Source organism: Paroedura picta, chromosome 5 (assembly GCF_049243985.1).
Source record: "Paroedura picta isolate Pp20150507F chromosome 5, Ppicta_v3.0, whole genome shotgun sequence".
NCBI lineage: Eukaryota > Metazoa > Chordata > Lepidosauria > Squamata > Gekkonidae > Paroedura > Paroedura picta.
The window spans coordinates 107,364,966-107,389,201 of NC_135373.1; the positions used below are offsets into that span (position 1 = coordinate 107,364,966).

Below are 24,236 nucleotides of genomic sequence, written 5' to 3' on the forward strand. Positions count from 1 at the left end.
TCTCATAAAGGTTTTGTATTAGAAATACATACATGTACACGCAGATTCTGATCCTCTTCAAACAAACAGCAGTCAACATATCAATTTACAACATTTATAAAAGGCACGGTTCATTTAATATGAAAAAGAAAAGTGCTGATATGCACAGGCTTCTCCAAGACTCTAAGGCCCTCATCATTATAGGAAAAGGCATAGATTTGGGGCACAGTTCACTGAACCTAGTCACTTCTGATTAAACACATTCAAGATTTCATCCCGATGAAATCAACAAGTCACATTAGCAATAGCAGGGGTAGTCAACCTGTGGTCCTCCAGATGACCATGGACTAGGAATTGTAGTCCATGAACATCTGGAGGACCACAGGTTGACTACCCCTGAGCAATAGCAAATGTGTCCTCTTAATTTCAAGATGGATTTAGGTGCAATTGTATTTCTCAGTACTGAGGTCCCTTGCTTACTATTATATAAAACACACACATTCATGTATCATACTTTTTCGTATCTGCCTTGTTTTTGAAATTAGGAACAGTATTTAAAAATGAAATGGTAACCATGTTTCCATAGAAACCATGCCCTACCGGGTTCAACAGGACTTAGTCCTCAATAAGGATGCATACAGCCCCTAGGATTATTTTAAGGCATCTGCATTTGCCAACAACAAAAGAAACATCATTTCAATTTTTCTGAGAAGCTGTATGCGTTCAAAAGATTTTAAAAAAACAAAACATGGAAAGGTATAAAAAAAGACACAAAATGGTTTTATAACATCAACCCAAAGGGGGCAAAATTAGGAGATAGTGGTAAAAATTTAGAAGACACTCTGCCTTGACTTTGATTATGCAAATTGTAGCATCGATGCAGCAGGGATGCGTCACGTCAGCTTTGACTACTCCCGTTTTTCCACAACCGTTTAATAACTCCCCAGTTCCAGCTTCTATGATTCTAATGGATAAAACGTAGTCAAAAGCTCTCATGCATTTCGGTTGATATCCTTACGGTAACTCTCTGGAAAAGAAAAGGAAACAAGGCCAGGCAAAGTGCTTAGACTGTTAGAACAGGGCTGGGGACAGCCAGAATTTCCGATATTAATAGTTCAAACTCCTTTCCCCTCAAGTTGAACCACCTGCTCATCATACCCACCTGAAACTCTTTGATGTATGTTAAGAAGTAGAAAACAAAACCGAAGGCTACTATCCATTCGCAGACGGCGCTCACAAAATGATACAAATAATCCTAACAGAAAGGGAAAAATAGGAGGAATAAAAAGGATAAATACTAAAAACCTGAAATGGCAAACAGAAAGTGAATCATACATATATTTAATATTGGCAAGGCACACCCTAGCAGATTTTTTTTTAAGTTTAACTTCTTGTTTCTTTCTCTCCCTGTTTAAATTGTAAAGAGTTAAACTTCTTAGAGCAATAAACGCCTAAACACACAAAAAAGACTGAAGTTGACACAATGAGAATACCTTTGCATTCCTGCAGGGACCAGGAAAAGCCACACTCACTAAGAAAGCTGCAGCAAGTGGAGTACACGTACACAGGGATAGTCTCCACACGCCCAGACTGCTTGCTGCTCTCCCTGCCTCCCCTTCTACCCTCTGCCTCTCCTTTGTGTTGGAGCATCAGCAATCCTGCATACAGCTGGTGGGTCGGTCACCAGGCATACAGGCAGCTTTGCATATGGAGAAGCAGCAGAGTAAATACATAAATGTATGCATTTACTCGATGATGAGACATCTGCAGATCCAGTTCAAGAAATGTTGGTGCAAAAATCCAAACCAGTATGTCTTGTGTACAGAGCAACCAAACATTTCAAAAGGACTTAGTAAGATGTAGCTGCCTTAACAGCACAGTCATCTCCTGAGGCACAAAGAGGCACCTCCCCACCTGGAAGCTGTAACTTTCATCATGGAAGACACATAAGAGCATCTGTTTCAGAATATTTGCAACACACACACACACAGAGGAGGTAGAAGTCACTTATGATTCCTCTCCCCTTCCTCTACTAATACATTGCCATGTGTCTGAAGTCCAAGGAGAAAGGGTCGGTAATAATAAATACAATAAATTAAAATAAAAATGCAATAACTCAGTGCCTCCTAATCACCACTATAGTTATTTTATCATAGTCCTTGCAACTCATTTGTATCTAAACACAAGGGTTAAACCTGCAAGTTTCAGCTTAAATGAAACATTCCGTTTGTGAGTTTCACAGTACAGGTTTAATAATGAACAGAAGGCATACTGAGGACCAAGAGAGAAAGTCTAAAGGTCACAAAGATATAGTTTCAAGTCAAGAGAGGTTACTCGTTTCAGTAAAAAGAACTTTTCGTGTGTCATCATAGCATTAAGGATCACCTCCACAGGAATGCAAATCTGTTTTTTTGTAGGATTCATAAGGAAAATGCTCCCCCTTGTGGTACAGTATACCCAAAGAATAGTTTCAAGAAATGTTATTGATGGGATTTATTACCCACCCTTTCTCTTTGGGTAATCATCTATGAAAACAAACCTTATGAAACTTCCTTCTGAACTTTCTAGACCTCCCTCTCAATGCAGAAACCTAAGTGGTTATACAGACATTGTCAGACTGCTCTGGGGAGGGCCTGGAACTCAGGTACAGTAAACACAGGATCAAACCCCGGTACTTCCAGTTAAAAGCTATCAGCCATATGTTGGATGAGACTCTTCTCTCCCCAAGATCTTGGCGAGCCACCAGTTGGATCAGTGTTCCAACTCAGTACTAAGGTACTTTCATATGTTAATGTATACATATGCAAACTCTCTCTCTCTCTGGGTTCCTACAGGCTGAAGTAACAAAACTCCTTTTCAGGCTGCATTATAGGAAATCCTCGGCCTTCACTGTTTTAAGCCTGATAATAGTATACCTGATTATTGTGCCCCTTTCCTGGCTGGCGTCCCTAAACCCCAGATGGACGGCTGGGGCCCACTGCAATTTTATTAAACACGGGCTGTTCCCGCATGGGTTAACTGCCCAGGTTCAATGCTGTTGGGAAGCTATACCTCCTCCTCACTGCCCCACAGAATCGTGGTACTCTCATGCACTTCCCAGAATCTCCCTGGCTTTTTTCCAATTTTTCCCAAACCTGCTTGGGGAAAGTGTTTACTATGTGGGTGGAAAAGTTTGGATTTTTCTGGTTCTGAGCTTGCAGCAGCCATTCTCCCCCCCCCCCCCCCAACTACCACCACGGCATCCATTTCCTCTTTCTCCTGCAGAGGTTCTTCTTTTAATCAGAATTCAATAGCATTATATTGATATATTGCTGTACCAAAATAGGAATCAGATTCTCTGAATTCTCAACTTTCATTTAAAAAAAAAGAAACAAAATCTTTAGTCCCTTTCCATGTGGAGATTTTGGGGGGAGGGGGCATATCTCTGCAATGAAATTGGCTGAAGACTTCTTTTTTAAAATGAAAGCCACACAGCTGGTTTCCCTGGTAGGTTATTATTTAATTTGCAATTTAATAGCATTATACCAAAGTGTGCATCAGATAATAACCTACCAGGGAAACCAGCTGTGTGGAAGCCCTGTCACTGCTGCATTATTCTAGCAGCCACAGCACCAATGGGGAAGCTACTCAGGCCTGTGTCCCCATGTAGACAACACCACAAAGGTGAAAGTCTTGCTTTACTTGCAGTGGGCAAGCTGATGATAACCAGGACAGCAGGAGATAGTTGAGTAAATTAGCCAAATTAGTTGAGGGACTACATTCCCCCTTCATCCAGTACTGGTTACACTCCTGCATACCCAGGTTGCCTACTTTAAAAAGCAAGCCCATCTCACATTCTCAGTCTAACATAAACCACATTATAAATAACAATTAACAGTAACATTGGGGGTTGATTTTTTCATGGGTTGGTTCTTTCAGTCTGGGGGTTCAGCAGCTGTTCTACGTCAGTCAGCCTCAAATCCAAGAGCTCTTGGTTCTGAGTAACCTAGGTCTGACCAACTTGCTGAAAGAACATCTGTGTAACTTCCAGGTCACCAGTACATTCTATAATCACCTGCTCAGTCTGCCTAGCTACAATTACACAGGACTGAGTGCTATAGCTAACTTGCAGAAGGATTAAATTTTTTACCTATTGAGGTTTTACCTTTTCACCTGGATTCCAGTCTATTTTTGTAATGGAAATTAGTGAAGCGCATGCAATCACTGGAGAAACAGACGTTAAAGAAAACAAGTTACAGTAAAACTCCCCCCTCCTTCCCCACCAAATTATACATTTTTGGAATCATGAAGGCAACGTATATATTCATATAAGGGAATGGACCAGCCAGCAAGGCTCTAAACATCTGAACACAGATTGTTACTACCACATGATTTTTCAGACACTTCTGCATTTATGCAACCGTGGATGTTTGGTGGACTGTAGTGCAAGGAAGTTCTCCAAACAAGAGACATCATCATCAGTCTCATGGGTTTCCTCTAATCATAGGTTTCTGTGTTTCTCCAGTCATGGGTTTTTAAGTTCAACAGATCGCTGAGTAGTCTTATTTTTTTTAAGTTAAAGTTCTCTAAACTTGCAGTTATTGAAAAGTGCCAAGTAACATGCCACTTATTCCAGGACCTTTTATGACTATCTAATCCAGGGGTAGTCAAACTGCGGCCCTCCAGATGTTCATGGACTACAATTCCCAGGCGCCCCTCCCAGCATTCACTGGCAGGGGCTCCTGGGAATTGTAGTCAATGGACATCTGGAGGGCCGCAGTTTGACTACCCCTGATCTAATCTATAAACTACCTCAATATATCTCATTCTTCATGTGGCCAAATCTGTGGATACATAAATCTGGAGAGGTGAGCCATGAACAGACAAGAGAGATTTTTCTACAAACTTCAGAAAAGCCCTAGGGAGCGGATAAAGGTCTTTTAACAACACAGTCGGGGTAAAAAAAATGCCATACATTAATAGCAGTGCCAGTAGCTTTAAGAAACAAATGCCCTCAGTGGCTCAAACAAATGCCCTCAGAGAGCCAGTTTGGTGTAGTGGTTAGGAGTGCGGACTTCTAATCTGGCATGCCAGGTTCGATTCTGCGCTCCCCCACATGCAGCCAGCTGGGTGACCTTGGGCTCGCCACGGCACTGATAAAACTGTTCTGACCGGGCAGTGATATCAGGGCTCTCTCAGCCTCACCCACCCCACAGGGTGTCTGTTGTGGGGAGAGGAATGGGAAGGTGACTGTAAGCCGCTTTGAGCCTCCTTCGGGTAGAGAAAAGCGGCATATAAGAACCAACTCTTCTTCTTCTTCTTCTGTTGCTAGACTACCACAATAGTACTGCCAGATGAAGCCTTGGTTTCTGAAAGTAAACGGCAGGGAGAGAGGTCAAGCCCTTTCCAGGGCTGTTTTAGTCTTTGAGAGAAAATCAGGGCTAGGCCTGGCAGCAACCAACAGGCAACTAGATGCTATGCAAGGTCTATTACTCTCCCAGACATGACTGCTTGCAACAGTTCAGTAGCAGCCACCCCACAAAAACTACTGTGGTATAGCAGTTAGAAGATTTGGGAAGCCCAGATTCAGGTCCCTACTCTTGCATGGATTCTTGTTGTGTGATCCCAAGACAGTCAAACTCTCTCATCATAAGCTACTTCATAAAGTAGGCTAAATTGAAGAGAATGATGCAAGGGTCCCAACGTGGAAAAAGATGCGGATGAAGTAAACAAAAAATAATGACAGCTGAAGATAAATGGTAGGTCAGTTGGTGGAAAGGAAGGAGAGGAGGAAAAGGTGATGATACTGGGGTTGCCAGATGTCAGGAGGTGTGAGGAGGGCAGTATGAGGTGTTTCTTGCCAGTTCTTGAGAAGCAAGGAAGAGCTGTTTTTTGTACTCTGCTTTTTACTACCCAAAGGAGTCTCAAAACGGCTTACAATCACCTACCCTTTCTTTCTCCACAACAGATACTCTGTGAGGTAGGTGAGGCTGGGAGAGATCTGATTGGCCCAAGGTCACCCAACTGGCTGCATGTGGAAGAGTGGGGAATTAAACCCAGTTCTCCAGATTAGAGGATGCAGCTCTTAACCACTACGCCAAGCTTCTTGCAGGTTTTCCACCACACAACTGGATCTGATAGGCAACACCACACAACTTGGCCAGAGTTTTCCTGGATAGAGGCTGCCAGGGAAAAGAAAGGAGGGAAAGTTGAAGAAAAAGGGGGAGATAAAGGTAGGTTCACTGGCAGGAAAAGGTGAAAGGCTATAAGGGCTTTCAGGGAAGGGAAAGAGGAAATATTGGGAAGGTGAAAAACACATGTGGCCTCCACGTCATTGAGGGCTCCCTGGTTGTAATTTTTAATTCCCAGAAGCCAAAATTCCGCCTCCATAAATGCTTTCAGTGTCACTGATATATATTGCTGAATATGTAGGCATGAGGTCCAGACAATTTTGCTTCCTTCTAGGAGACTAATATTAGCATGACACAGCAGAATTCAGCCTTGCCAGCCTGACTTCAGAATTGCTGCAGTACACACTGTATGTATAAATTTGTTTCGAGGAGTACAAACATTCCTACATCCTCCACTTTTCAGCAGAAAACAGATTGTGCTACAAGCTGATTTCTTGAATCTCTGGAAGGTCTTGTTTACATGAGTCAAGTATTTCTGAAACCATTATCAATGTGGTTAATTTTGGGGGTTTTTCTCCTAAACCAACATGCTTACGGCATAATCCTATGCATGTACTCACAGAAGTCGGTCCCATTACATTCAGTGGCATGTATTTCCAAATAAGGGTCCACAGGATTGAAATCAATAACTATGTTTACAAGGGCAGTTATTCTCCATATCTTGTAGTCTTTCCCTCAGGGTTAAATGCAGTGCCACGGGTCCTTGTGTCTAGTACAAATTATCTGCTCACAATTTTCCAACTGAGTTAGTGACTTTAATAAACAGTCAGCTCTTGATTATGCAGAGATTCTTTCTTCTGATTTTTGGTTCAATTATGAATTTCCCTCTTTGCTCATGTAAGCAAATCAGAGACAGAAAGGAGCTTAAGGGGGTGGTTACATCACAATAAGCAACTGAGGAAAGACCTAAACTCCCAGTCTCACATTACTAAAGCACTATGGGTAGAAATCTGCAAAACTCCTGCTTTCAAACAGTTTGCTTTAACTTCAAGGAAGACAAAATACAGTGGATTAAACATGTTTCATAGGTAGTAAAAACATGACAACAACTGAACTCAAGATGTCTGAGTAGTTGTCATTGTTATATCAATGGTCCAACACACCCTTTCTCAACTTTTTTACCATTGAGAAACCCCTGAAACATTCTTCAGAAGTGGCATGGTTGTGCAGAATATGGTTGGGAAGCATAGCTGTGCTCATGTCCAACCATCCCCTCCAGGCCCATCATCTGCCATGGGGGAGGGGGACATCGACATGACCATATATGATCATATCATCTGATAAATGTTTAACAAATCTAAAAAATAAAAAATAACTCCCACCCATCCGGGAAACTCTTCCAGGGCCATCAAGAAACCCTGGTTGAGAAAGCCTGGCTTAACAATATGAGAAGAATGACGTTTTGTGTAATTATTAGTATACAATAACACTCTAAAAAGGATACTGGGAATGGCAGCTATGAAGGACATTATGGAAAGGGCCAGCCGTATGTGACATATACATGGAGCGCTCCACTGAGGACGCGACTTGTAAGAGATGATGGTCTGGAGAATTATGTACACAACACCAGAAAGAAAAGCCACAAGAGCTCCTCCATCATGGACAGCAGGGACTGCTAGCTCCTGAAAAGACAAGTGGGAAATAGTTACTTACTAGTGCTATTGTACGAATGAGCACCAAAACAACATTGGGACTGTGGCAAATACAGGATTAACAGCCAAGATTACTCCTAGTCTTCTCATAAGATTATAAATTTAACAAGTCAGTTGATGGTGTAGTGCAGGGGTAGTCAACCTGTGGTCCTCCAAATGCTGGCAGGAGCTCATGGGAATTGTAGTCCATGGACATCTGGAGGACCACAGGTCAACTACCCCTGGTGTAGCGTTCAGAGATATCCGAAATCTGATGTAATTATTCTCCCCTGAATTCCTCCAATAGGACTGCTGCCTCTTGGAACCATAAATGTGGGGGGGGGGGGGAAACCACTTTTTATCTTCAGTTGTGGAGCATCCTCATATAAACAATTCAGTGGTAGCAGAATCTATAGCCAACAAGTGTTGAAAGATGAGGTACATGAGTGCATTTGCAGAACTGTATTGATTGGACATAACGACATAAACACATCTAATCAACTAGCTAAGCCCTGTGCAGATGTGAGATGATCTTTTAAAAGTATCAACGGCAACAGAGTTAATCAGAAATACCCGAAAGGGCATTTTGCATGAATTCCCAAAACTGGAACTTAATTTCATAGTAGCTGAGCAGAAATTTGAAGCGAATATCTTCAGAGTTCCAACAAGTAATCGAGAAATTTCTCTGGAAAGAAAGGGCAAATGATTTCCAATTATCTTATTTGTTTCGGCTTTTATTTATATGCAGGGTTTTAGAACCCTCCGTTTATTTATTTATTTATATTTTTATTTTCCGCTGCTCTCAGCGGGTTACAAATAGTCCATAAACTAAAAACCCCAATAAAACTTCATTAAAATATCAATATAAGGACATAAAAATTACAGCATCAAGTAATTACAGCATCGTCCTGCATAGTGCAGGGGGTTGGACTAGATGACCCATGAGATCCCTTCCAACTCTATTATTCTACGATTCTATGATTCTATGAAAAACACAGTGGTATAACTGAACTACCCTTCCCCCCAACAACAACATCCAACAGAGGGAGTGGCAGAGGGAGCCATAACCCAACACCGTAAGATGATACAGGGCGTAACTGCTTCTTAGCACAGAGGGCCCAAATTGATCTTTCTCTCCTTGACCTGGCCTCAACCAAGAACCTGGTTCATTTAAGGACCATTTCCATATTCTTCTTTATACAAGAGGAATATTCCTGTTTATACAAGAAACCTAAACTAGTTTTCTTGCACTCCTTGCTCCTTGCATTCCAAGAACACTGAGAAGTCTACAGCAGAATTTTCAGTATTTCAGTATAAATACAAAATAATCCTTGGGGGAACCCCAGTAGAACAACAGCTTTAAATATGGAGATCATAATAATTTCAATATATGAACTTGGTCAGCAAAGGCTGGTTCCAGCAAGTAGCTGTATCCTTGGTTAATCTTGAGCTTATTTACAGGAAATGTAGTTATGCTTATTTCATGAGTTGCGACTGAATTTATATAACAGTTCATACTTTGTTTTTGGAGACAGACCAACAGAGAACACATCTTTACAGATTATTCATCTGTCTAAATGTCAACCAGATCAAACTTTATTTTGCTTTCTTCATGACCTTTTACAAATGGTTCCCGTCATTTTAATAAAATAGCTTTCTCTAGCTTTGCTATTCATAGAATCATAGAATCATAGAATCATAGAGTTGGAAGGGGCCATACAGGCCATCTAGTCCAACCCCCTGCTCAACGCAGGATTAGCCCTAAGCATCCTAAAGCATCCAAGAAAAGTGTGTATCCAACCTTTGCTTGAAGACTTCCAGTGAGGGGGCACTCACCACCTCCTTAGGCAGCCTATTCCACTGCTGAACGACTCTGACTGAGAAAAACTTTTTCCTGATATCTAGCCTATATCGTTGTACTTGAAGTTTAAACCCATTACTGTGTGTCCTTTCCTCTGCAGCCAGCAGAAACAGCATCCTGCCCTCCTCCAAGTGACAACCTTTCAAATACTTAAAGAGGGCTATCATGTCCCCTCTCAACCTCCTTTTCTCCAGGCTGAACATTCCCAAGTCCCTCAACCTATCTTCATAGGGCTTGGTCCCTTGGCCCCAGATCATCTTCGTCGCTCTCCTCTGTACCCTTTCAATTTTATCGATGTCCTTCTTGAAGTGAGGCCTCCAGAACTGCACACAGTACTCCAGGTGTGGTCTGACCAGTGCCGTATACAATGGGACTATGACATCTTGTGATTTTGATGTGATGCCTCTGTTGATACAGCCCAAAATGGCATTTGCCTTTTTTACCGCTGCATCACACTGCCTGCTCATGTTTAGTTTACAATCCACAAGTACCCCAAGGTCTCGTTCACACACAGTGCTACCTAGAAGCGTATCCCCCATCCAGTAGGCATGCTTTTCATTTTTCTGACCCAGATGCAGAACTTTACACTTATCTTTATTAAATTGCATCTTGTTCTCATTTGCCCATTTTTCCATTGTGTTCAGATTCAAGACTAAATATTATATCAGAAGATCATGCATGTTAGCTATTCGAACAAGAAATTACTTATGTTTTTGTCTGAAAGATTTCCCCAGCTCTCAACCACTGAAGCAGGGGGAGAACTACAGGAAACCCAAATTTTTGCAAAATGTACAGCCTTCAGAGAAACCAAAGTTCAATTTTTAGACAAGAATGAAAGCTAATAACTATAATACAACCTTAGAGCAGGGGTAGTCAAAGTGCGGCCCTCCAGATGTCCATGGACTACAATTCCCAGGAGCCCCTGCCAGCGAATGCTGGCAGGGGCTCCTGGGAATTATAGTCCATGGACATCTGGAGGGCCGCACTTTGACTACCCCTGCCTTAGAGTGTAACCAGTGATTTAAGCATGTTATGTGGTTGCTTTGAGCAACGTATTTTACAAGTACAGGAAGCTCCATGAACGTTCAACTACAGTTCCTCACTCACCTTAAGAGGAACAAATTTCAAATGGATTCCCTAAAATAGTTTCTGCAACACTATCACTGACTGACCCAGGAACAGAGTAGAAACTGCCCAGTAACTGATTTGGATGTACTGCTGTTCCTCATTCCAGGGCTCATGTTGAGCCTTAGAACAGACATCTTTGGGTAGAAGGGACTGAAAAGCAACTGAAGCTCTGATGTATTATGCTTTCCCTCCCCCTCCCCCCAACAAAGCCATTCACGTAACTCCAGCACAAACAAAATAACATGGAAGAGCTTGGAAGAATCAGCTTGGTGCAGTGGTTAAGAATGGCGATTTGTAATCTGGAGAGCCAGATCCTTCACATGCAGCCAACTGAGTGATCTCGGGCTAATCACAGTTCTGATAGTGCTGTTCTCACACAGCAGTCCTGTCAGAACTCTCTCAACCCCACCTACCTCACAGGGTGTCTGTTGTGGGGAGAGGAAGGGAAGGCAATTGTAAGTTGCTTTGAGACTCCTTCGGGTATAAAAGCCAACTCTTCTTCTTTTTCATTACACACGTTATGCAAACTGAACAAGATTGATGCTGGACTTCTGAATCAGATGATGTGCTTTCAGTTCCTCTAGTTTTCTTGTTAACCTTGGACAAACATTTTAGCCTTTCTTTGAGGAAATTCTCCATCTGTACAGTAGGATTAATAGCCTCATTTTCTCTCATTTTCTATCTGAAGTGTAAACTTTTGCACGGGTCCATATGCCAATAAACATTTAAGACTGAACACTGACCATGGATTTTAAAGAAAACTGCAGAATATGAAGGATGATTCTACTTGTAGTCCTGCTAATTTCATATAAAGGTAAAGGTAAAGGTATCCCCTGTGCAAGCACTGGGTCATGTCTGACCCTTGGGGTGACGCCCTCTAGCGTTTTCATGGCAGACTCAATACGGGGTGGATTGCCAGTGCCTTCCCCAAATTTCATATAGCTGTGCATTAATGACCGAAGTGTTATTCTATCAATTCTTCACTCACACCTAAATGTTTTAGTAAATGTTTTACTACTAAAATGGAATTTAGTCCAGACTTCTGACCATCTTGGCTGTTTGGATCATCTAAACATAACAGCTTGATGAGTCCCACCCATCAACTGTTAGAATTAAACGGCTGCAAACTCCCTGATTTCGCCCTCCCTGATTCCAACTGGGGAGAAGAGAAATAGACCAGTTAAATGACTTCATAACCATTTCAGCCTAAAAGCAGATTAGTGTATTTGCCCTGATATTAGGCTGAAATGGCTGCCTGTTTGAGTGATCCTCCACTTTTGCCACAGCTGGGGAAAAGGGAATCAGAAGTGGCCAATTTGGCTTGGGAAAATTCCAGTATGGGGTTCAGGGGCTGTCCTAAACTCTGCACTGGAATTTTTAGGTTCATACCCATTCCTACTAAGTAGAGTTTATCAGGACTAGATATAGACACTTTCTGGAATTTACATGTTATTTGCATAATATAATTGTACTAGCTTCAAAGCCCATTCCTAAGACTGCCGGCCAGGCAGTTTAAGGTGGCTTTGGGCCGCAGCTCACAGCTGGATCAAGTGGGGCGGCAGGAGCTGGTCCGGGATAGAGCTCCTTAGCAGGCAGTCAGCAGGCCAGGAGGCCCTCGTTAGCAGGCCAAGTGGCCCTCGTTAGCAGGCCCAGCCTAGCAGGCCAAGAAGCCCTTGTTAACAGGCCCTCCACCACAACCCTGTGCCCAGGGACCTCTCCCCTTACCTGCTACTGGCTCCAGGCACAGAGGTGTGTCTGAGAGCAAAGAAGCTAGAGTCCAGGGACAGAGGGCGGGAGCTGCACGGGCAGGGCCAATCAGGGTGCAGCCAGCTTTGGCCCTATTCCAACTTGGACACCAGACACGTTCCACCCTACAGGCTGTTTCACAAATATATAGAGGAACCATGGATAAGGATATTGTTTTTAAATTATTTGTAAACTACCCTGAAGCCAGATACAATCTTAATGAATAAACAGAATTTAATCACATATCTGCACCTACCTGAAAACTTGCAACGATGCCCATTCCAACACAACCCAGCACACCAATAATTAATGTAATGAAATTGAAATAAGGAGCAATGAAATTTGTCACTTCATTTTGCTTCTTTACAATTAAATATTTTATATACATTGTGGCTGCACCTAAAAAAGGAAAAAGAAAAATTATTTATGAACTGAAGTAAAACCATCTAGATTATCTAGTACACAACATGATTTGGTCCTAACCATATGTCATCTGCAACTTTTTTACCATTTAGAAACCCTGAAACATTCTTCAGGCTTCAAGAAACCCCAAAAGTGGTATGATAATGCAGAATATGGTTGGGAAGCATAGCTGTGTGCATGCCTACACAGGACCCCTCCCCTTCCCACTCCTCCAGGTCAATAATTACCCATTTGGGAGAAGGGGTGGGTCAACATGACCATATATTGTCATATTACCCATCAAATGTTTAACAAATTTTTAAAGATATTAAAAATCAATTAATTCTCATCCTTTCAGGAAATCCTTCCAGATCCATAAAGAAACCCTAGGGTTTCACAAAACCCTGGTGAAAAAGCCTTCCTTATGTAGAAAAAAAACTCTTGCTTTATGCTTGTCAGATATCATAGTAATGCATAACCCTCAACTCTGCCACTGCTTTCTGAATTATTCCTATGATAGCAGCATAACTGCAGATATTAGCAAGTGGTAATTCTATCTTCATATGCCATGAAAAGCTTCACTAGCTAAGTTTTGCATACCAAACTGTTTATAAAGGCACAGAAGTAGCCCCAGGCAGTTTTTCTTCCTTGGCCAAGTCCTAAATACAATAGGTCTAATTGTGGTCTCAGTTCTTGTGATCCCTCAGTGTCTGAAAACACCTGATTATTAAACTATTAACCATTTTTACACAACTTAAGACAAGGCAGGCTATTTATTTCAATAAATGAATACGTATAAAATATACATACCTAGAAATGCAGAAACATTAATCATAAACCCAAAGATACCACTTTCTGGAGGCTTTGCTCCTGTGTCACTGAAATAAATAAAAAACAAAATGTTTTCATATTCAAGAAATACTTTAAAATTTATTCTAGTTAATCAAGATTCAAATGGGTAGCCATGTTGGTCTGAAGTAACACAATAGAATAAGAGTCCAGTATCACCTTTAAGACCAACAAAGGTTTTTTCAGGGTGTGAGCTTTCGAGTGCAAGCACTCTTCGTCTTACATGACAGGGAATATATAGTAAAAATCAATTCTGTTACATCAGTAGACTGTGTTACAACCAAATACAGCCAATGATAATCCTTTGTCAAAACAGCCAATCAATCCCCTAGAATTCGGTGTACACAAGAACAGACCAAATTGCCTTTTATGACTGATCTAAGGCTCCCACCTCGCCATATGTTGTTTGCTCCATCCATTTCCATACAACTGTGAAACATTCCTCCCACGGAATTGCTGGTAATATCTATCCCAAGGCCAGGGAGTCAAATTCAAAATTCCATTACATTGCCATAACTTGCAGTCACATTATTATCACAAATAAAAAGTGAGGAATATGGATACGCAAGTTAAACAAGGTTAGCATGCTTTAAGACCAACAAAGATTTATTCAGGGCGTGAGCTTTCGAATGCAAGCACTCTTGGACAGACTATGATCTTCTTACATGACAGGGAATATATAGCAAAAACCAATTCTGTTACATCAGTAGACTGTGTCACAACCAAATACAGTTAATCAAGATAACAAACTTTATTGTACTTTAAAAAGTTGCATTAAATATTGCAACATCCATGTTCATTCTAAAAAACCCTGTTCTGTTGAGAGACATTCTAGTATTCCAGAGAAAGATGGGAAGTTCCTTCAAAATCATGCTGACTTGTCTCCACAACGAAGCAACCCCCTCCCAACACACACACATAATGACTTTGATGCAACGTACTTCGGTGTTTGGAATTGCAGTCTGAGTCCCGCAGACTGGAAAAGAATTTGCAAACCCATTCTAAGCATGCTAACAGGCAATGCCCTATTTTCTTCCATAGAACTGTTTCAACTAAAGGTAAAGGTATCCCCTGTGCAAGCACCGAGTCATGTCTGACCCTTGGGGTGACGCCCTCTAGTGTTTTCATGGCAGACTCAATATGGGGTGGTTTGCCAGTGCCTTCCCCAGTCATTACCGTTTACCCCCCAGCAAGCTGGGCATTCATTTATCGACCTCGGAAGGATGGAAGGCTGAGTCAACCTTAAGCCGGCTGCTGGGATTGAACTCCCAGCCTCATGGGCAGAGCTTTCAGACTGCATGTCTGCTGCCTTACCACTCTGCGCCACAAGAGATTCTTATTTTACATATACCTTCACATAAAACAGCCTTGTAAGATAAAATAGATGAAGAGGCAGTCATTCATCCAAAGTCAGATAGGTTTACGACTGAATAGGAATTTGAAACGTGACAAAAATCAGTGTAAGAGAATTATTTATTGGGAAGTAAGTTTGACAAATCTCCCTGGATTGTCAACACATTTCAAATATCTGTGTTCTTTCACAGGCAAAACTGATAATCTTTTATACAAACCTGTCTCAGAAAACAACTATTTTCTATCAAGCTGGCAAATTGGTCTAGCAACTTAAATCTGTTTCTCCCTTTCAGCCCCCACCTATATCTAAATGCAATTATAAGACTAATGCCAGCACTGGAGGCGCATACTGAGCCGCAATCCTATCATGGAGGCTATGCAAGAAAATGTGAACTCTACTTGGGCCAGTTAACAACCAAGTTTCCTGTCTTTTGCTCTTCTACGGATTTCATTTAGATGCCTTTCAGAAACATACTTGCTTTTAGTTTAGTGTGTGTGTGTGTCTTAAAAGTTTCATTCAGTGCTTTATTTGAAATAAAATCTCTGAACAGTTTCATGGACAGTAGAGAACTCACGTCCCAAGTGAGCCACTTGTAACAAAGCTGAAGTACTTCTGCAATTACAGATTGACCTGTACTACCTAAATGTTATTTTGAGCTGTGATCACTTCAAAGCCTTTGAAGAGCACTAAGTAAGATGAGAATGGAATCTGTGCATTTGACCAGTGCATAATTTGAACTTCTTGGAACACTTCACATTTAAGAGCAGTCCAAATAACCTAAAATTGCAATGAATGTCATTCATTTTTTATTTAACACATTTAAAATCAGGTTGTATGTGCAAACTGCAGAAAAATATGTACTGAAATGTATTTCCAAATATATAATATAAATCTACAATGTGATTACACTCTATTATTATTATTATTATTATTATTATTATTATTATTATTATTATTATTATCATCATCATCATCATCATCATCATCATCATCATCCTTTAATTTATATCCCGCCTCCCCCCGGAGGCTCGAGGCAGGTCTGGATATTGTCCATAAAGGAAAGGATTGGGAAACAAAAACACAAATGTACACTTGACTTTGTACATTTACACTTTTAACTTCTGGTGAGAAAAAGTGTGGTGACCAATCAGGGAAGCTTTGGAAACCTTTAAATGCCAAATGACTATCACAGGTACGCTAGGCAGCCTAATACATTTTTTATGAGCTAAGAACTTTGCCCATGGAGTTGTAAACCAAGCCTAACCATTCCCAGTCAACTTTGCAATAGTAACTTTGCTTACAATTGCATGGCAACAGTCTTATTTTCAGTGCAAATGTGTATGAAAATCATGGATGTTATCTAGTCAAAATTGGGACTGAGTGATTGGAATGAAAGAAAGTTAAAAAACATGATTAGTTCTCCCTGTGAAATCAATGAAATTTAGCAGTGCTTACTTACAGCATTTTAAAAAGATTTAAAAGGAAATAGATGAAAGCCTAACTTATGGAAAGAAATATAGCTCAGTGATTCTTCTGCTGGTTCATACATCCACATTTTCAAATATACTTGCAGTTCTGTATTTATATTTCAGCATATGATGGCCCAGCAGCCTCCCTTCCCATCTTTGTTTGCCAACTAGGTGGGAGAGACCAAATGTTTACTACTAACACTAACTTTCTTTTTACAACGTACTAGAATTGTATGATTAACCAGGCAAACTGCAAGTATCTACAGACATGGGACTTAAATGACTATATGCCTGACATATATAGACTAGGTTACTGTCATGAACACTGCATGAATTTTTGGTGGGAAAAGTAAAAATATTTTTGCAAGAGCACTCCATGGATAAAGAAGTACAGCCACAGTGATAGCATACACCTGATGACTCCTGAAAGTTTTCACCTCCTAACAAAAATAAGCAACTTGCTCTATGCCCCCCACAGGGCTTTACGCTCTGGGGGGGCTAATCTACTGGTTGTTCCCGGTCCCAAGGAGGCTCGCCTGGCCTCCACCAGGGCCAGGGCCTTCTCAGTCCTGGCCCCAACCTGGTGGAATGAGCTCCCGGAAGAGCTGAGGGCCCTGCGGGAACTTTCAACATTCCGCAGGGCCTCCAAGACGGAGCTCTTCTGCCAGGCTTTTGGTTGAGGCCGGGCAGCAATGAAGATCTGCCCCCCCCCCCCTCACGAAGCAGTGGTTGCATATGTCAGCAGCTCCCCTCCACTTCCCTTTTAGTGGGGGTAGAGATCGGGTTAGTTATTGAACCTTGCTGCCACTCTTGGCCTGCTATAACTATGTTGTTAAGGATTAGTTGTGGGTTCATGCTTTTATGATATTGTTTTAATGGGATTGTTTTATGTAACCCACCTCGAGCCTCCGGGGGGAGGCGGGATATAAATAAAATGATGATGATGACGATGATGATAATAAAAACCAGCCTTCCTTCTAAAGGATATGAATCCGGGTAAAATATAAGACATTTTGTGCTGTTTAGATAAATTTTGGTTTTAAGTGATTTCAGGGGAGGGGAGTCCAAAGGAGGGGGGGGGAGGAAAATCAACATTGTTTGTGTAATGGGGGGGAGGGTCCTGTCTGACCAGCCTTTTCAAGTTCTTCAGACAGTTAATAAATACATGGTTGAGGGTATTCCAGCAGACATTACAGACCTCCAAAATGCTTTTTTGGATAAAGTCCTTCACCATAAACTGAATAAACTTAAAAGCAGATTTACATGTTACAAAGTCACTGTGACCGTTTAGACACTGGGAACTTCACTGCCCCAACTCTCATGCAGAAGCATAAATTGAGGGTGGATGAGGTGCACCGGGCCAAAGGCTCCCCCGTGTGGGTGCAGGAAGAAGTGGGGCAACTTACCATGACTAAACTCAAGCCTGCAGCCCGGCATGAAACCTCCAGTGCATAAACGGTCTGTGACAAGTCACCTGAGTTTGGGCCAGATATACACCTGGAGTTCCATGCTGAGAACTCCATTACCAGATGTGTGCAGCTTTGACTGAAATCTGAACTGTGGCATGCAAATAGGAAGAACTTCAACCAGCTCCACTGCACTCTTTTACTTTCTGACAATGGCTTCTGGGAGTCATTATTTGCCCCATCAAGACAAAAACAGTGGTTCCCAGGAGCTGTTTCAGGTCAGAAGTGAATTGGTGAGATGCTGAAGCCCCTTCTCTTTGTGAGCCCAAGCTGAATCAGGTGATCTCTTGCATGTCTTGGAATTAAATTCCCAGCTGGGAACTACCAGAATACTTTGTCAGATAATCTGTGGGGGGAAGTGGACACATGGGTGAACCAACATGTGAACTGGCTCTTAAAAGTCATGAAAATTAGCCCTTTCATGTAATAGAAACTGGTTACAATGAGAGGTAAATGACCAATTTTCAAAATGGAGGAAAGAAGTGGTGTTTGGTATTTATTTATTTATTTATTTGATTTGTATCCGGCCACTCCCCAATAGGCTTGTGGCGGGTAACATGGTCTTAAAACCCCATTAAAACACCCCCATTAAAAGACTTAAAAACCCATAACATGGCGGATGATCTCCCAACCTACTTTCCCATCCCAACTAGAGGCGTTGAAAGCATGGGGCGACATGATGTCCACGGCCCACAACCTCCCTTCGCCGGGGGGGAGCCAATCTCCTCCACTGGTCCCAGCCTTAACCATAAACCTGGCGGAAGAGCTCCATTTTGCAGACCTTGCGAAAGATGTCAAATCCCGCAGGGCCCGCGGCTCACCTGGGAGCTCAATCCACCAGGTAGGGCCAGGACCGAAAAGGCCCTGGCCCTGGTCGAGGCTAGGCACGCTTCCCTGGGGCCGGGAACAACCAATAGGTTTTCCCCTGCAGAGTGTAAGGCCCTGTGGGGAACATAGGGTAGTAGGTGGTCCTGCAGGTATGTGGGGCCCAACCCACGTATTACCTTGAAGGTTAGAACCAACACCTTGAACTGAATCTGGGCAGCAATGGGCAACCAATGCAGCTGCCTCAGCACCGGCTGGATATGGGCCCTCCAAGGTGTCCCAGTGAGGACCCTAGCAGCTGCATTCTGCACTAGCTGAAGTTTCCGGATTAAGGACAAGGGTAGGCCCGCGTAGAGCGAGTTACAGTAATCTATTCTGGAGGTGACCGTCGCATGGATCACTGTGGCCAAGTGTTCGGGGGGCAGGTAGGGCGCTAGCAGCCGGGCCTGGCGAAGATGGAAAAATGCCTGGCCCGCTACTCTTTTGACCTGTGCCTCCATAGTCAGGGAGGCATCAATGGTCACACTCAAATTCCTGGCTTTGGGTGCGATGGTAAATTGCACTCCTGCCAAGGTGGGTAAGCACACTTCCTGATCCTGCCCCCTACTACCCAGCCACAGGACCTCCGTCTTGGAGGGGTTGAATTTCAGGTGACTCTGCTCAAACCATTCAGACACTGCTTCCAAACATCTGGCAAATGGTTCCAGGGGGGAGTCCGGACGGCTGTCCATAAGGAGATAGAGCTGGGTGTCATCAGCATACTGATGGCAACCCAGTCCATAGCTCCGCACCAGCTGTGCCAGAGGGCACATGAAGATGTTAAACCATGTAGGGGAGAGAACCGCACCCTGTGGGACCCCACAAGGAAGTTTATAAGGGCGCGAGAACTCCTACATTAGTCCTACATTAGTACTGGTGCTATTTATCTTCTTCGTAAATGATAAAGAAATTTGCCAAATTTACAGATGGCACCATATTATTCAAGATGGTGTAGAGATGTGAAGGCCTGGAAGAAAAGAGAAAATTTGGAATGGAAATTCTTATGATTTTTCCCCATTTTAGAATGAATGATGTTTCTTAAAGCAAGGTTTTCACAAAAGGCATAGTACTAAAGGTCCAAAGATGTCTCTTATTTGGAAAATTTTAGTGATCACTGAGAAGATCCTCTTAAGATATAATTTTTTCAAATGATGTTTTTAAAGTACTAACAATATAACATTTCAGTATTCTGCTCCTTTTATCAATTCGCTTGAACACTTTGTAGATCTTCATTGCAAAAGTGACATTTTGCCATATCCTTCCCCTTTCTTTCAACATGCTTACCCAATCCAACAATTCAGGCTGAACTTGGGGAAATTACAAGATGAATATACTTACCAAAACTGCCATTTCACCTGTTTAACGATAACAATAACCAGCGCACTTCATTACATTTTATTGTCATGATCTATGCCTTACAACCACAGTTCTGTGATTTTCTGAACAGATTAGAGACGACTTTCAGTTTTATCAACTGCATCACAGTTACAGTCTTGATTAGACATCACATTTTCTGGTTATGGTTAGCAATAAAAAAAAATCCTTCTGAGTCCAATTAAAAGTACTGGTTGTTATTTTTAAAAGCCTGGTCTGGGACCATGTCCAGTATCAACCTGTTCATTTAAGTACAGTCTGTGTTAGGGTCCCTGCGCTAAGTCTCCAAACCACCTTTTGATGTGCAGGGGCAACATCTCCCATCAGTTGGTTAAAAGAATGTGTTTCTTCTGTCCTGCACAAAAGCTCCCCCCCCCCCAACTGCTCTACATCAATGGTCAAAACTTTGTTATTTTGGAATCATTTCAAACTTTTCTAGATATTAATAGAAACACAAACTGAGCTGACACAAGAGGGAAAAGTACATGTTCTCTCTTTTAATTTCAGCTGAAGTGTCTAATAACCATCTGTCAAAGGAACATTCAATAAATGCTTTCTCCCATGGTGGTAAACATTAAGGCTAGGCCAACTTCCTTCTCAGCAGAGAATCAGTTCACCATGTTGGCACATATCATTCCCCGCTAGAGAACTGTGCTAAATCTTGTCATTGGGGAAAACTAGGATTACGCATTTTTCACTCCAATCCCTTGAATGCCATTAATCATACTAAGTGTGGTAGAGTACAAAAGCACCATGGCTTCCTGCTTTAACTAACAATTCAAATGGTCAGAGCTAGCACAGTTCTGCACAGCCTGCAAAACAGAGCTCTTCCGCCAGGCATCTGGTTGAGGCCAAATGAACTGACGACAACAACTGCCAGGCCCCCAGAATCCCCCCTCCCCGATATGCCCACCAAGAACGTCTTGGGACAACCTACATTGACAGCCTACAAAGTTACAGTGAATATGTTAACCAGTCCAGTTATCAATTATTAGTGATGTTCCTGTTATTGTCGTTATTATAAATTGATATAATTACCGAACTAATTTTTGTGTATCAGTTTTTATGAAATTTATTACTTATAACTTCATGTTCCATGTAAACTGCCCTGAGCCACAAGTCATAGTATTACTTCTTGAAAGGAAGCCTGAACACATCTTCCTTCTTCATTTTGACTCATCTATCATATACAAATATAAAAATCAAAGGACACCAGTGACTTAGCATAGAGCTGTTAAACTGAAAGACCCTAGCTTTGTAACTTCCCTAGTTGTACACATTTTCCACATTTGTGTACAAGTACCTCAGGGGCAAAATTGATGGAATTTTTATTTCTAGAAAACCAACAGTTAATTGTAACTGGTTGTACTTTGGGGGCACGGTCAACTATTGTAAGGTGACAATGCCCTAAAGGAGTGTCACTAGTTTTTTGTGTATTCTGCCAACAAAATTCAACATAAATGTAGGAAATTCATGCCCCATAGGCTTATAAGGCAAATAAGTGTCCTAAATGGCTTAATTTGGATCAGGAATGTGGTATAAAAGATAAAGGGTATAACACTTAACCCCACATGATTTCAATAATCAAAACAGATTCCCCCCCACCCTCCAACCCTTGCATAACGTTGGTAGCTGTAGTAAGGAAAATAGAAAAGACCACCATCATGCATCTTTTTATAAACAGGGCAGAAAAGTCAATTTTCAGTAGCCAAAGCAAACAAGAATGGAAGGCCACTCTGCCCTCCCCACCCCTGCCGCTTCCCAATCCAAAACAAGGGCCTAGACACAGCTATTCACCCTTTAAAAATTCTGAAAAGTTCCAAACACTGTTGTCCCAGCATAACATCCATTTTTAGTCCTTACTTGGGACTAACTGGAATTTGGTGATTACATTCCAGTGTTGACGACGAACTGCAGCCTGCAAATTAAATTTGCTATCTCAAATGCACTTACCAGGTAGACACAATCCTACTGAAATAAATGGGGCTTTCTCCATATTCCATACATCCTGCTCACCTGCCTTTGATCGCAGACTCAAACTCAGGAAGCAGAATCCTTATCTACTACACACCTTCAGCAGATTAAAGAGTTCTAGAGCAGGGGTAGTCAACCTGTGGTCCTCCAGATGTTCATGGACTACAATTCCCATGAGCCCCTGCCAGCAAACGCTGGCAGGGGCTCGTGGCAATTGTAGTCCATGGACATCTGGAGGACCACAGGTTGACTACCCCTGTTCTAGAGGACTATAACAGATACCATTTTTGAACAAGCCGCTCTTTTTTAAAAGTCTCCATGCTTCAGGCTGCCCACCTCCAGGTATGGTCCAGAGACCTCCTGGAATTACAGGGGATGTCCAGCCCACAGAAATCAGTTCACCTGGAGAAAATGGCCGCTTCACAGTGTAGATGGCATAAAATGCCCCTGAGGCCCCTCCCCTCCCCCAAGCCCACCTTTCCCAGGTTGCCAGTTGCGGGTACAGAAACATTTGGGGGGGGGGGCGAAGCCTGGGGAGAGCAGAGTTTGGGGAGGAGATCAATCGTAATAGCAGGAGATGAGGCCCTGCCTAGAGGTTGAAAAATAGCAACAACAACAACAAACCCAAAAACAAATGAACAAAAAAATCCATTTGAGGGTAGCAGGAATTCATAATAGTCAATTCACACCCCTTGGCCTTCTTGTTTCCCTACCTAGAGGCTGGCAAGGCTACCTAGCACCCCAGCCCCCAATGCCCCAAGGCGGAGCTGGCAGCCCTATGCCAGCACCAACCAAATCAGGCTCCTTTCCCGGCGGCGCTCGCGTTCTATGCGGCCAATTCTTTACGAGAAGAAGCCGCCGCCGCACCGCCTCTCTGCGCGCAGTGATGCGCTGAGCGCGGGTGCGGAGCATCAGCCTCCGGGCGTCTCCGGCGCGGCCCACAGGGGGCGCCTCTCACCTGATGTAGGGGAAGAGCGGCTCCACATGGCCGCACAGCACGGCGATCACGTAGGAGATGATGAAGGCGGCCGAGGACCAGGCGACCAGCAGCGTCGGGACGAAGGCCACTCCCTGCGTGAAGGTGCAGGGCATCGTCCCGCGGGCGCCCTTGGGGAGCAGGGGCTGCCTTTCGCCGGCGGTGGGCATGGAGGCGGAGGCGGCGCCGCCCGAGCGCTTCTTAAGCCGCCTGGCGGGTGAAGTCACAAAGCGCTTGAAGTCACACCCGCTCCCCGCGCGGGGCGATGGCCTCAGGAGCACCCACAAGAGCCCCCTCGCCACACCCGCGCGCCGCCCTTCCCGCACCGGCTGCCTGCTCCTGGCTGGGGAAAGAGCGCGCCCGCTTGCGCCTTTCGCCTCCCTCCCGCGCGCCCTGCCCCGAGGCGTCCCTCCCACACACCCGGGCCCGGAGGGGGCCGCCGCCCTGGCTGCCTCTTCGCCACACGAAGGCAGCCCTCGCTTCCCCGCCGAGCAGGAGCCGCCCCCGCGGGGAAATTTCCCCCGCGCCACGGGCGCGCCCTCGGATGGGCCTTCCTCCCCCCCTCCCCGCGTGAAATCTGGCGGTGGCTTCGCTTCACTGGCACAGAAGAGCCCTTCAGCCACGCGCAAGTTGCCCGCCCGACAGGCGCTCTGTGGGATTTGATTGCACGGGCGCCGCTCCTGAACTTAGTTTGCAAGCGAACGGGCGTCAAAGGATCCCCCCCCCCCCCCGGGGATATTGTGTAAGTCTGTGAAGTGCAGCGCTCGGCTTCCCGCTCGAGTTCATCGTCGGGCGCGGTTTAAGAAGACGCCGGGCTGCGTAGCCCTTTCACTTTCATTTCGAGGTCTTGCTTCTTCCTCTCTCTCTCTCTCTTTTTTTTTTTTGCTTCTTGTTATCGCGGAGAGGAAAGGAGGAGGAGAAATCCCCGAACTCGGTTTTCAGATCAGGAGACACGACTTTGACAGGATGCGGGGCTGCTTAAAAGAGCTTTGC

General features: G+C 43.4%; 1 protein-coding gene across 2 annotated transcripts; it reads right to left on the reverse strand.

Moving 5' to 3' along the window:
• DRAM1 (DNA damage regulated autophagy modulator 1) lies at window positions 1-23,742 on the reverse strand. 2 transcript variants are annotated; one of them, XM_077339767.1, is made up of 7 exons: window positions 23,226-23,740; window positions 13,728-13,795; window positions 12,772-12,914; window positions 7,594-7,771; window positions 4,124-4,182; window positions 1,142-1,234; window positions 1-1,006 (listed from the first exon to the last, which is right to left on the reverse strand). In XM_077339767.1, the coding sequence occupies exons 1-7, from the start codon at window positions 23,411-23,413 to the stop codon at window positions 962-964; spliced, it is 774 nt and encodes a 257-aa protein (XP_077195882.1). In that variant the 5' UTR covers window positions 23,414-23,740; the 3' UTR covers window positions 1-961. The 2 variants fall into 2 exon arrangements, 1 of the variants encoding a protein (XP_077195882.1); XR_013231394.1 differs by having other exon boundaries at window positions 967-1,006; window positions 4,109-4,182; window positions 23,226-23,742.
• Window positions 23,743-24,236: the final 494 nt, after the last annotated feature.